Genomic DNA, 13703 nt, shown 5'->3' on the forward strand with positions numbered 1-13703 from the left:
TGTTAAGTGAATCTGGTTTCCGCATTGACTTTGCTTGAGAGAAAGTCTCAAAAGTAATCCACATGACCACAGGTCACTGCAAGTCATAAATGTGAACCAGTTGTTAAGCATCCAAATGTAAATAATGTGACCATGGGGATGCTACAACAGTCTTAAGTATGAAAAACGGTCATAGATAACTTTTCAGGCAATTATAACTTCGGTCACTAAGTCGAGGACTAGCTGTACTTTCACTTTCTATTTTCCCTTTGTTCCTACTGCTATATGATAGGGCTATTTATGCTTCAGAAACTGGTTGGAAAAGTGACTTCCACCCACTTACTACCTGAATTATTAATAAATTGGGTATTCCTTTTGCCGACCAGGGGCGGCCCTCGGTTCGAATGTTCTATCTACAAGAGTTGAGTCCTCCGGCTGGAAGGGGGCGCTCTCACCCTTTTTACGTGAGGCGTAAAGCGGAAGTGCGCAATGCCGTGACCGTCGGCGTCCGCCATTATACGGTGCCGGAGAAAGAAGGAGGGAGGCCTAGGCTCTCGCGCGCCCTGTCGAGAAGGGCGGTTGGGCCTCTCTGCCCGTTGGTCCCTCCCCTTTTCCTCCCTTCGGCGCCACGGCGGCGGCGGCCTTCCCTTCCCCTCCGTCTCCCTCTTGCCGCTTTTGGGCCTCCCCGAAGCACGCCGCCCTGGCCGCGCCGCCGAGCGCTCTCCTTCCTCGAAACTGAGCTGGCGGCAGGCGGCGGGCCGGCATGGAGGACAAGAGCTTTACCAAGGAGTTGGACCAATGGATCGAGCAGCTCAACGAGTGCAAGCAGCTGAGCGAGAGCCAAGTGCGGACCCTGTGCGAGAAGGTGGGTGAGACGCGGAAGGGGGAAACCGGCCTCTTGGTTGGGGTCCACTTCGCGCTGGACCCCTCGCTCGTTTTCCTATCCGAAAACCGTCTATGGGAGGGAAGGGTGGAAAAAGAAAAAGAGGCCGAGAATTGCTTCAGAAAAGGCGTTGGTTTGTTTCTTTCTGATGGTAGCCTCAGGATACCGTAGAACAGGCTCCGAGAGCCAAGGCAGCAGTTCCAAGACGACTAAAGACGGAGACAATTTTCTGAACAAAATGATTTTATCAAGAAAACCCATCCATCTATCTTAAAGGAAAGCCTGAGAATCGTTCTCAGACGGTACTTTCCTCCTCTGCTTTTAATTTTTTTAAAAAAATGCGCACATCGTAGCCGTTGTCTTCCTGAGAATGTTTTTGTAGCCTTAATTGTCCTTAGAATCTTGTCTCTGAGATTTTGTCTTGTGATCAGCGAAGATGGACATGGGGAGGCTTTGCATTTCTGTTTTGCCAGGGGAGACTCAAGGTCAGGCAGGATGAAAGTAGTCTGTGGTATAGAAGGCAAAACACATAAAAAAACCCCAGGTATAGCTCTTCAAAATCTCATTTGTCTACTCTCGCTTGTTTGCTTTTTATTTCTGATTTATATACAGCCCTGACATTTATTGGAGAAAGATAAATAGAACACTCTCCAGGGACTTCCTGCACCATAATAAAATAATGAGTATCCAGGAAGAGTTTAACATTATTTTAATTAAATATGGAGTTGGAAAACAGGTTGTGAAAAGTTGATAATAATGCCTCTGGATTACTTCTCTTCCCTTTATTTTTACCCCTACATGTATTTAAAACACTGAAGATTCACAGATTTTACTTTGTTTAAACACACAATTCTTATTTACACAAACTACAAGCACCACAATACATGTTTTATTTATAGCTAGCGCTACTAAAAGATTAACATGGTATAGTGGTTGTGTACTTGGTGGCCTTTGATGATTCAGTTATCTTCATTTGTGTAACATTCCCATCTTCTATGAAGATGAGGCATACATAGGACCCAGTACATTTAAAGAATTTTTAGTCAGAATTATACTCCTTTTAGTTGCCAGTGGTAAATAAAATTCCTTTTATTGAGATCTCAACTAATGTAGCTTTCTCTGTTCTAGTTAGGTTATTTCGCTTGAAGAACTCAGAGTTTTTCTCAACAAAAAGTGCAGTAGATACATATTTGTACGTTTCCCATATGTGGAATAACCATGAAGAGACTAAAACATACATTTTTACATTCTCCCTCAGTTTGAACATAATAAAGCAGTCTGGTTTATGATTTTTTCAAGCAGATCAGAATCAAAATATGTCTTATGTTAACAATTTACACACTAAATTTCTTAAGGTGTCCCTGAGCTGAGTTGTAGTTTGGGCATGTATTTAGTATAGAAGTCATGAAAGCTTTGAATTTCTTCATATTGTTATTAAAGGTAGGTATGTGATACCCCAGTTACATTGGGGTTTTTTTCTTCTATGTACACATTTATTTATTCAAGCGGGACTAGGTTAAAAGTTTTATTGAATTTTAATTGGGATTATTTATATTTCAAGGTTGTTAAATTGTTTTATATTTCGGTCACCCAGTAATATGTTTTGTTTTAATCTTGTTTTAATGTTTATATTGTGGATTTTATATGGCTGTACACCGCCCTGAGTCCTTCGGGAGAAGGGCGGTATAAAAATTGAAATAAAAGAAAAAAAGAAAAGAAAACTATATATTCAACTTCTATATACACATAGTTGCTTAAAGTTGATTAAAACTGTTTGATTAAAACAGTTGAAAGTTGATTAAAACTGTTTGAAGATATTCCTTTTTAGTTAAGGTACCAAACCTTCAAAAAGGTATCTTTACTCTGTTTTACAACCACCTCAGTCTGTTATTTTCAGCCTTTGACTCTAAAAAAGCTTCTTATACCCAGAATGTATTGAACAGTATTGAAAATACTGTTTGGTCCTAATAAATAATTAAATCTCCATAGGACCTGATAGACCACCTTTTTTTGCAAAAGCTTCTGCTCTAAGATAGAGCCTTGAACTGTGAAATGAAGCATAATTTACATGGGGCTCTTTATAACAGAGCAAGCCATATGAAATAGTGGCATTGTCACTATTAAAGGTAAAAATATTTGGAAGTTGGTAGTTTCAATTTGAGTCTTAGGTAGTCCTTGTTTTACAACCAGTTGCTTAACTGCTGTTCAGAGTTATAACAGATTTGAAAAAATTAACTTATGACCTGTTGAAGTTATGACTGCCAAACCACCGCCACACTCAGATTGCATTTCAGGTGCTTGGCAACTGTCTGGTTTATTACAGTACCACATGATGGTGTTTTATAATTTTTTTTGCAGTTTCTGGCAAAAAAATGCCATTAGATCAGCTGCATTTTGACTTATGACTACCATTGTCATAAAAAACAGTTGTAAAATTGAGTCCGGTTGAATGGTGACTCTACTTACAACTGCAACAACTTACAAATTCCAGGCTCAATTGTGAGCATAAGTCAAGGATTACCTGTATAAATGCAGCAGTTGTTACTTTGCTGCCAAAAAAAGGAATGAACATGAACTAGTAATATTTGAAATAGAAACATGTAAACTTTCAAGTTATGCAGATGATTTCTGTGTAATTTAAAATTTATATATTTCCATCTAATCTGGTTGGGCCTTTATTTTTTTCTGCCTGTTTGATCTTTGCAGTATTGGAATAGTATTTTTTTAGCCATTTCTAGCAAAAGAAGAATAACCAAAAATTTAACTGATACAGACTAACAATGTTAGATTAATATTAGGTAGTCCTTGACTTGCAAACGTTCATTTACTGACCATTCAAAGTTAACAGTGGCTCTGAAAAAGCGACTTATGATCATTTTTCACACTTGCATCCACTGCAGCATCCCCATGGTTATGTGATTAAAATTTGGATATTTGGCAACTGGCATATATTTATGACAGTTGCTGTGTCCTGAGCTCATGTGATCACCTTTTGTAATCTTCTGATAAGCAGTCAATGGGGAAGCCAGATTTACTTGACTGTAACTTAACTGTAACTTAACAATTATAGTATTTCACTTAACAGCTATGGCAAGAGGGTTGTAAAATGGGGCAAAACTCACTTAACAGTCTTGCTTACCAATGGAAATTTTGGGCTCAGTTGTGATTTTAAGTCAATGACTAATTGCATTATGGAAGGATTGAGAATTGAATGAAGCCCCTTCTGGTATACTCTATTACATGCAAAAGTTTCAGCGTAGCCCTAGGGGTTTACAAAGTAAACAAAAATTCTTATTTAAAATTCTGTTTCAATTAAATTGATTTTTTAAATTTTAAATTGTCTTTTATTTTTTAAATTATTAATATCATGGTATGTTTCTCATTCTATGTATAGATGTATTAAGACAGAGATATTTCATGTTTACATAGAGTTCCTTTGCCAGTCACATAGGTATTCATTTCAGATTTCCAGTCATAAATTTGAAAAATAGAGAACCACTTTCACAATACATAATTACTAGTGGTGTTGAAAAATGTTTCTATTAAATTTGTAGAAATATTAGGTAAGCACTTAATTAAAACAATTCCCTTATGTCTAATGACATAAAATGCTTTCACCATTTAATATTAATTAAAAATAAATCATCTAAGTTAAGACCTAATAGTAAAAATGTAATTATGTAATATTTAATTACAATGTAATTATTTTCCAATAAGAATTGGTACATTACTAGATATACAAATCATGTAATATTTAAGGTTTATGCAACAGAACTATATTGTACTGTTATTTTATACAATTTCTAAAATGTGTAATAATGTGCCCTTTTTCTAAACTAAGAAAAATAAAAATTACATGCAGTATAATGCTAACTTTAGATATTACATTCATTTAAGTAATATTATATGTGAAGACCTATCAGTGACTTATTAGATCAGGGCTGTCAAACTTGCAGCCCATGTGTGGGCCGGATATGTCACACATTGGCCACAGCCACTCCCGGTTTAGCGAAGAGGGGAAAAGTCCTTATATGTCACATGATAATGCCATGAGGATGCGGGTTTGACACCCCTGTATTAGATTTATAAAGCATAGGTTTTCAAAAAAAATGTTTTCAAAAAAAAATATGGCTCTGCACTACATCCTACAACATCGAGTCTCCAAAGACCTATGCAAGGGTCCTTTTTGTAGACTTTAGTTCAGCATTCAATACCATCATTCCAGACATTCTTCTAACTAAGCTAAACCAGCTACAGGTACTGGAACAGACTTGTAAGTGGATCACAAGCTTCCTAACAAACAGGAAGCAGCAGGTGAAGCTAAGCAAGATCACATCAAATACCTGTACAATTAGCACAGGGGCCCCCCAAGGCTGCTTAGATCTTGTCGCAGGCGACGGAGTTCCAAGTTTTCTAAGGCTAGGATTTCAAGTCTGGTGGCATAAGGTATTTGGTTGTATTCAGAGGAGTGGAGAACTCTTGTAAAATATTTCTGGACATGCTCAATTGTATTGATGTCAGAAATGTGGTGAGGGTTCCAGACAGGCGAGCTGTATTCTAGAATTGGTCTAGCAAATGTTTTATATGCTCTGGTTAGTAGGGTAGTGTTTTTGGAAAAGAAGCTACGCAAGATTAGGTTTACAACTCTTAGAGCCTTTTTTGCTATGTAGTTGCAGTGGGCTTTGGCACTTAGATCATTTGATATGAAAACTCCAAGGTCTTTAACAGGGTGGGGGTCACCTGCAAGGTAATGTCCATCAAGTATGTACTTAGTGTTTGGGTTCTTTTTTCCAATATGTAAGATTGAGCATTTCCTGGATGAGATTTGGAGTTGACTTTCATTCTCTTAATTTTATTAGACTACCTTAATTGCTAGTTACAGGTAAGAAAATGAGATTGGAGGGAAACAATTGAGTGAGCAAAATTATGAGTATAGTTGAGGCTGAATAGGATTTTGAATCCCTGTAACATGAAGTCACAGAAATATCATAACATTTCTGTTGGGAATTTTTCTTGAAGTTTGTTTAATTGTAAATCTAATTTAGGCAGGTTTCCCAGCTGATCAGCTGTTTGTATGTTTTTTCCTCTTTATTAGGCTAAAGAGATACTAACAAAAGAATCAAATGTTCAGGAGGTTCGTTGCCCTGTCACAGTGTGTGGGGATGTCCATGGGCAATTCCACGATCTTATGGAGCTTTTTAGAATTGGTGGGAAATCGCCAGATACAAACTATCTATTCATGGGAGATTATGTTGACAGAGGCTATTACTCAGTGGAAACTGTGACACTTCTTGTGGCATTAAAGGTGAGTTTATAAAACTGCGGTTATTAGAAGCCTATCTGTAATGTTGTAACCAATTATATGGATGGATTATTACAATGTCTGTTTATTCTCTGTGATTAGGTGCGCTACCCAGAACGCATTACAATTCTAAGAGGCAACCATGAAAGCAGACAAATTACACAAGTATATGGCTTTTATGATGAATGTCTGCGGAAATATGGAAATGCCAATGTTTGGAAATATTTCACAGATTTGTTTGATTATCTTCCTCTTACAGCTCTAGTAGATGGGCAGGTAAGTAATGTTATGCAGCTATGTGGTCTCATTAGGTTTCATTAAATAAAGTTTGATCATTTGATAAAATAATGTAATTTATATGATTATCTTTGAAAAATAAATGAGTACCTAGTATTGTCTTTTTTGTTATTTTTGGAAATTTTTCTCGAGGAAGATGCAGATATGTGAAAGTTAGTATAACAATTGTCTAATGGTAGTATAACTGCCTGATGCCTCAGATTTCACATTCTCAATTCATGTTATTAAATGAAAATGTCCATATACACTTTCACAATACATTTATACACAATAAAGAGTTAACATTCAGAAGAATATTTTAAAATATTAGTCTAAATAAAATGTGCTATTTTAACTTAAAATTTTGAATACCCAGGAAGATCAGAAGCTGTACTAATTTTAACTATACTGTACTGTGTACTTAAACTGAACAGCTGTGAAATATAATGGGGGTTAGAGATAAAAAAAACAATGTTATGAATTTTAAAGTCAGTGTCTACTAAGCTAAACTACAATTATCCAGTGTCAATAACTTGACATTAAGATTTAGATAATCCAAATCAAAGTAAAAATTGTCTTATTGGTATGCTAGGAAGAGGGAAGTCTACTCAGAGTCGCACTGTCTTAATTCGGTGGCCTTAAAAAATAATCAAGAAGTAAAGGTATAAAGTAGATTCTGCCTGCATATGTATAATTTGATCTTTTCTCTTTTTAGATCTTCTGTCTCCATGGAGGTCTTTCGCCTTCTATAGATACACTGGATCATATTAGAGCACTTGATCGTTTGCAGGAAGTTCCACATGAGGTAACATTAATAGAAATCCTTTTATGGAGATTATGGTATTTTTCCTTTTGCTGAAGAACTTAAATTTTAGAATGTTAAAGCAAATTATCAAATTTTTAGAATTGAAGAAGCTAAAATTAACATAAAAGCAGCTACTACTGTTCTCATATATTGAAATTATATACATGTGTACAAACTATTTTTTCCATTTTTAAATAGGGTCCAATGTGTGATCTGTTATGGTCAGATCCAGATGATCGTGGTGGTTGGGGGATCTCTCCACGTGGTGCAGGCTACACATTTGGTCAGGATATTTCTGAAACATTTAACCATGCCAATGGACTTACATTGGTGTCTCGGGCTCATCAACTTGTAATGGAGGTAAAATTATGTTGTACCAATCAGTTGAGAATTCAAAGTGCCTTATCTTTGAGCAAAAAAAGTTTATATGAAGGAAGTACGTTTACGTAAATCTGAAATGTCAAAGGTGTTTCAGATCTGGCACAGTTGCACCTTTCAGCAGCCATGCCTTTCCTTAGTCCTGTATGGTAGTCTTGTAGCATACTGTATTTTTTGGAATATAAGACACAATTTTTTCCCTTCTAAAAGAGGCTGAAAATTTGGGTACATCTTATACTCCGAATGTATGTAGCTTTTTCGAAGCTTTTTTCAGCCCTAATGAGGAGCTAGCGAGTGATCTCCGTGGTTCGCCTGCTTTTCTCATTGCTTCTTTCTCCAAAGATCAGTTGTGCTTTAGAAGCTGTTTTTTATCCCCAAGCAGGGGATAAAAACCAGCAAACTAATGTTCTGAAGCTGACCCGACTAAGGACGCTAGCCAGATGAATATCTGGTAGGCAGATTTTTTTCCTCTATTTTTCTCCCCAAAAACTAAGCTGCATCTTATACTCCAGTGCGTCTTATACTCTGAAAAATACGGTAATTAATCCAGTCTCCTCTTCAGACTTTGTAAAATTCTTTCATCAGTCACTCCTGTAATATCTCTGCAATTCTAATTATATTAATGAATATGAATGAATATTTTAATTTGTATACCGCCCTTCTCCCGAAGGACTCAGGGCGGTGAACAGGCAGATAAAAAACAGATACACATAATAATTAAAACAACCCTTAAAAAACTGATTTAAATTAGCCCAAATATTAAAATAACTTAAACCCCCATAAAATTACAAAAATTTAAAAGCCCATCGAATTCAATTAAAATTTAAGGATAAAAATCAAGCTAGTCCAGCCATACAAAATAAATAGGTTTTAAGTTCGCGGCGAAAGGTCCTAAGGTCGGGTAGTAATCGGAGTCCGAGGGGAAGTTCGTTCCACAGGGTCGGAGCCCCCACAGAGAAGGCCCTCCCCCTGGGGGCCGCCAGTCGACACTGTTTGGCTGATGGCACCCTGAGGAGTCCCTCTCTGTGGGAACGCACCGGACGATGGGAGATAGAAGCCGGCAATAGACGGTCCCGTAGATAGCCCGGTCCTAAGCCATGGAGCACTTTAAAGGTGGTAATCAATACCTTGAAGCGCACCCGGAAAACAACAGGTAGCCTGTCGTGTCCCACTCCTCCGCTGACGGCCGGGTCAGGGAAATCCGAATCAGGCTTGCCTCTGCAGCTCTGCCCAAAATCCTAGCAAAGTCCTCAGAGCAGGCAGGAGACCAGTAAGTGACTTCAGCAAGATAAGTTCGACTTTTGCCTGACTCAGAGACTGCCAGAAAGTAGATCCTTTATATAGGCCATGGGGTGTGGCTCCATGACTCAGCACTCATTAAGGCCTGCCCCTCCCTTCCTTCTGTTGCCTCCGCCTATCCAATCTTCTGATGCGAGGATCACTCCAATCAGCTGTTGGTAATAAACCCTCCTCAGGCTCACATGCTGTGGAGGAGGGGGAGGGGTCTAGCTGCTCCGTTTGCCTGGGCATGGAGTCAGGGCTGGGGCAGGGAGGTGCTCCTTCTTCTGCAGTTTGTCTGGGCATGGAGCCAGGACTGGGGCCGGGAGGCATACATTCCTCCGTGTTCGGGAGCAGATAAGAAGGCCCCGGCTGCTCTGAGGGCGGGCAAGACACAACATAGCCAGTGCAGTCTGCGCAGGATAGGTGTTACGTGGGAGCTTCGAACCGCTCCCTCAATAACCCGCGCAGCCGCATTCTGAACTAGCTGAAGTCTCCGGGTGCTCTTCAAGGGGAGCCCCATGTAGAGAGCATTGCAGTAGTCCAGGCGAGAGGTCACAAGAGCGTGAGTGACCGTGCATAAGGCATCCCGGTCCAGGCGGATCAGGCGAACCTGATAAAAAGCTCTCCTGGAGACGGTCACCAAATGATCTTCAAAGGACAACCGATCATTCAGGAGCACGCCCAAGTTGCGTACCTTCTCCATCGGGGCCAATGACTCACCCCCGACAGACAGCTGCATCTGCAGCTGACTGTACCGAGGTGCTGGCATCCACAGCCACTCCGTCTTGGAGGGATTAAGTTTGAGTCTGTTCCTCCCCATCCAGACCCGTACGGCTTCCAAACACCGGGACAGCACTTCGACAGCTTCACTGGGGTGGCCCGGGGTGGAAAAGTACAGCTGAGTGTCATCAGCGTACAGTTGGTATCTCACCCCAAAGCCACTGATGATCTCACCCAGCGGCTTCATATAGATGTTGAACAGGAGGGGTGAGAGAATCGACCCCTGCGGCACCCCACACATGAGGCACCTTGGAGTCGATCTCTGCCCCCCTGTCAACACTGTCTGCGTCCGGTCAGAGAGGTAGGAGGAGAACCACCGATAAATGGTGCCTCCCACTCCCAACCCCTCCAACCGGCGCAGCAGGATACCATGGTCGATGGTATCAAAAGCCGCTGAGAGGTCTAATAGGACCAGGGCAGAGGAGTAACCCTTATCCCTGGCCCTCCAGAAATCATCCACCAGTGCGACCAAAGCTGTCTCCGTGCTGTACCCGGGTCGGAAGCCGGACTGGAACGGGTCTAGATAGACAGCTTCATCCAGGTACTGGGGTAGCTGACATGCCACCACACTCTCTACAACCTTCGCTGTGAAGCGAAGATTGGAGACTGGCCGGTAATTCCCTAAAACAGCTGGGTCCAGGGAAGGCTTCTTGAGGAGGGGTCTCACCACTGCCTCTTTCAAGGCAGCGGGAAAGACCCTCTCCCGCCAAGAAGCATTTGTAATCCCCCGGAGCCAGCCTCGTGTCACCTCCTGAGTAGCCAGTACTAACCAGGAGGGGCACGGATCCAGTAAACATGTGGTGGCATTCAGCCTATCCAGCAACCTGTCCATGTCCTCGGGAGTCACAGGATCAAAATCATCCCAAACCACCTCAACAAGACGGGTCTCGGAACCCTCGCCTGGATCTACCCAATTTTGATCCAATCCGTCCCGAAGCTGAACGATTTTATCGTATAGATAACCGTTAAACTCCTCGGCACGCCCTTGTAGGGGTCCTCCGCCTCCTGTTGGAGGAGAGAGCGGGTCACCCGAAACAGGGCGGCCGGGCGGTTATCTGCCGACGCAATGAGGGAGGAAACGTAGGAACGTTTCGCATCCCTCAGTGCCACTAGGTAGGTCCTGCTGTAGGACCTAACTAGTGTCCAGTCAGCCTCAGAACGGCTGGATCTCCAGAGACTCTCTAGGCGTCTTCTCCGGCGTTTCATCTCCCTCAGCTCCTCGGAGAACCAAGGAGCTGGTTGCGACCGACATTAATGAAGTCTCACTTTGATATAACTTTTAAATGAGTGAATTGGAACACTTTTTAAGAGATAGATGTGTTTAGTTCTTCACAATACAAACATAAGTCAAAGGTTTATGATATTAAGATCTAAGGGTAATATTTTAAATAATTTTGTGGAAGACGATTAAGATTTTTCATCTCTGAGTGCATTAAATTCACTATCAACGTCATTACATTTCAGTAAAACGCATTTGCAAAAGATAAAACAAGACATTTGTCTCTTAGTTAAGTCATGTATCTTGTTATATTGAAACTATTTTTCTCCCATTACAGGGCTACAACTGGTGCCATGATCGAAATGTAGTCACTATTTTTAGCGCACCTAATTACTGTTACCGTTGTGGAAATCAGGCTGCTATCATGGAACTAGATGACACTTTAAAATATTCCTTGTAAGAACCTTCAGTTTTAACAAAATATACATTTTAGCAGAAAAGTAAGATTGTAATTTTTCTAACGTGAGCCATAAATTAACTTGGTAGGTTGTAATTTTGCCATAGAAAAATCAAACCAAATGAACTAAGGTAAATACAAATTTAGCATGGGTTGTGCACAAATAGTTATTAGGTTTTTAACTAAACTGGTTGAATATGTTATATGAACAGAGTTTGTGAAAAACATGATAGAATTGAGAACACATGATCGGAAATTTGCTGGTTTTTTCACATAGTTCTGATTAGACAAGACAACCTTTTTAAAGTAAGACTCACTAGAGCTTAAAAGAACAGAATTGGAACAGACCTTGGAGTTCTTTTAATCCAACTCCTAAGATCCTATACCAGTGTGGCGAACCTTTTGCGTTCTTGCGTGCCGGCCCACGTGCTGGAAGTGACACGTGAAACCGTCCTGTGCTGAATGCGCGGCCTCACTGTTTCCTCTCATGTTCGTGCACTCAAACGCCCGGTGCCAGTGACCCCAGAAGTGCGGCGATCCATCACGCATGTGCGCTACGTCAACCCAGAAGGCCGGGTGCCGGCTCCCGCATGCGCGATGGACTGCCACACTTCCCAGGTCCGCTGGTACTGCATGTGCAACGGCCAGTTGGCCGGCACATGTTTGAGTGCAGGAACGCGACGAGCCGGCGAGGCTGCGCATTCGGCACGGGACGGTTTCGCGTGCCACTTCCGGCGCACGTGCCATAGGTTCGCCAACACTGTCCTATACCATTCCAGACAAGTGGTTGTCCAGTCTCTTCTTAAAAGCCTCCAGTGATGGAGCACCTACAACTTCTGAAGGCAAACTGCTCCACTGGTTAATTGTTCTCACTGTTCAGAAATTTCTCCTTAGTTCTAGGTTGGATCTCTCTGATAATCTAATTTTAGAGTAATATAAAAAGTAATTTAATTTTTTTTTAAATTGTACCTTTTGTTTCATTCAGTTAGTACAAAATATTTTCTTTTGATTGTATTACAAATCAAAGTTTCTATTAATGCAGTGTTTAGTATTTAGTCCTGTTGTAAGTAGCCCAAAATATAGTAGAGAACCTGAAAACAAGCTGTATATGTCCCTTCCCCACAACATCCTAAGCTCAGGTAAAATAGCTGGATTTCAGCCTGTTTTTTCTAAGGATCTAGGTGATTTTAAGCTTGGAATGGTAAGTGCTTGTCCGAGATGCCAGTTGTTGCCTACCCACCCACTCTTAAACACCCTGTTTGCTCAAAACCTGATAGAAATATTTCAGATGTCAGTATTACTTGTTGTCTTCCTGCACTTCTCCAGAGAACTCCTTCTCAAACATCACTTGTTTATGGTACGGCATCTTTTTACTCAAAAAAAACCCCAACCACCCCTCTTAGCTCTTAAAACGTATTTTGACTTGGTCATATGCATATAGATTACATAAATAGTAACATCAATATTAATATCCTTTACAAGTTGAGAATCACATATAAACAAGTTTATACATTCATAATCAGTTAAAGGTAAAGGAAGTGGTTTTGTTTTCTTTCCACAGCCTTCAGTTTGATCCAGCACCTCGCCGTGGAGAGCCTCATGTTACTCGGCGTACCCCAGACTACTTCCTATAAACATCTCAGCCTGGCCTTCAGCAGTACTAGTATACTTGGCTTTTTTTTAAAGCAACAATTTATTTGATAAGTTGAGGTCTGTCTCAGCCTAAAAGCCTCTTTATGGACCAAACTGTGCCAGAATGAGGATGAGCAGTTTTGAGCACAACGTAAGACTGACTTCACAAACTAAACCTTTTATCAGTCAATCCAACAGCCAGTTTGCCTGCTGTAACTGTAGTAACTGGACTGTTCAGAGAGAAGAGGTAACTAATTTCTCCCTTTCTTGCTTATATGTACATTTTAGTTGTAGTGTTCAACTGGCATGTATTAACATTTTGAAGTTTAATGAAAATGTACAAACTAATGTCCCTCTTAAGCCTATTGCCCTCTATTTTATTGACATAAGTAACTTAACTGGAGAAAAGAAATCTCTTGGGAGTATATTGTCATAAGCTTTCTTTCCATTTAAACTAGGTTACTGTTCTGTGTTGATCCCTTTTTTCTGTATATTTGTCATGAAAGTGCTTGCATCTTATTGATGTATTTGAACAAATAAATCTGCAGATCATTATTCCAAACAGATGGATATGCTGAAATGGAATAATTTATCTGTTTGTGTTTCTCTTTAGCATGCATGCAAATAATTATCTGCTTCGTTGTATAAAATCGATCAGGTGACAGATTATGACTGGAAATTGGAAGAACTTGGGATATTACCACTCTTAAG

General features: G+C 40.3%; 1 protein-coding gene across 1 annotated transcript; it reads left to right on the forward strand.

Annotated features, from left to right (window-relative positions):
- The first annotated feature begins 474 nt into the window (after positions 1-474).
- Positions 475-13604, forward strand: PPP2CB (protein phosphatase 2 catalytic subunit beta). Its single transcript, XM_058168694.1, has 7 exons — positions 475-844; positions 5958-6167; positions 6267-6440; positions 7156-7245; positions 7444-7605; positions 11241-11359; positions 12922-13604. Exons 1-7 carry the CDS (start codon positions 743-745, stop codon positions 12992-12994), a joined length of 930 nt encoding a protein of 309 aa, XP_058024677.1. The 5' UTR covers positions 475-742; the 3' UTR covers positions 12995-13604.
- Positions 13605-13703: the final 99 nt, after the last annotated feature.

The sequence above is a fragment of the Ahaetulla prasina genome, chromosome 2 (assembly GCF_028640845.1).
Source record: "Ahaetulla prasina isolate Xishuangbanna chromosome 2, ASM2864084v1, whole genome shotgun sequence".
Lineage (NCBI taxonomy): Eukaryota > Metazoa > Chordata > Lepidosauria > Squamata > Colubridae > Ahaetulla > Ahaetulla prasina.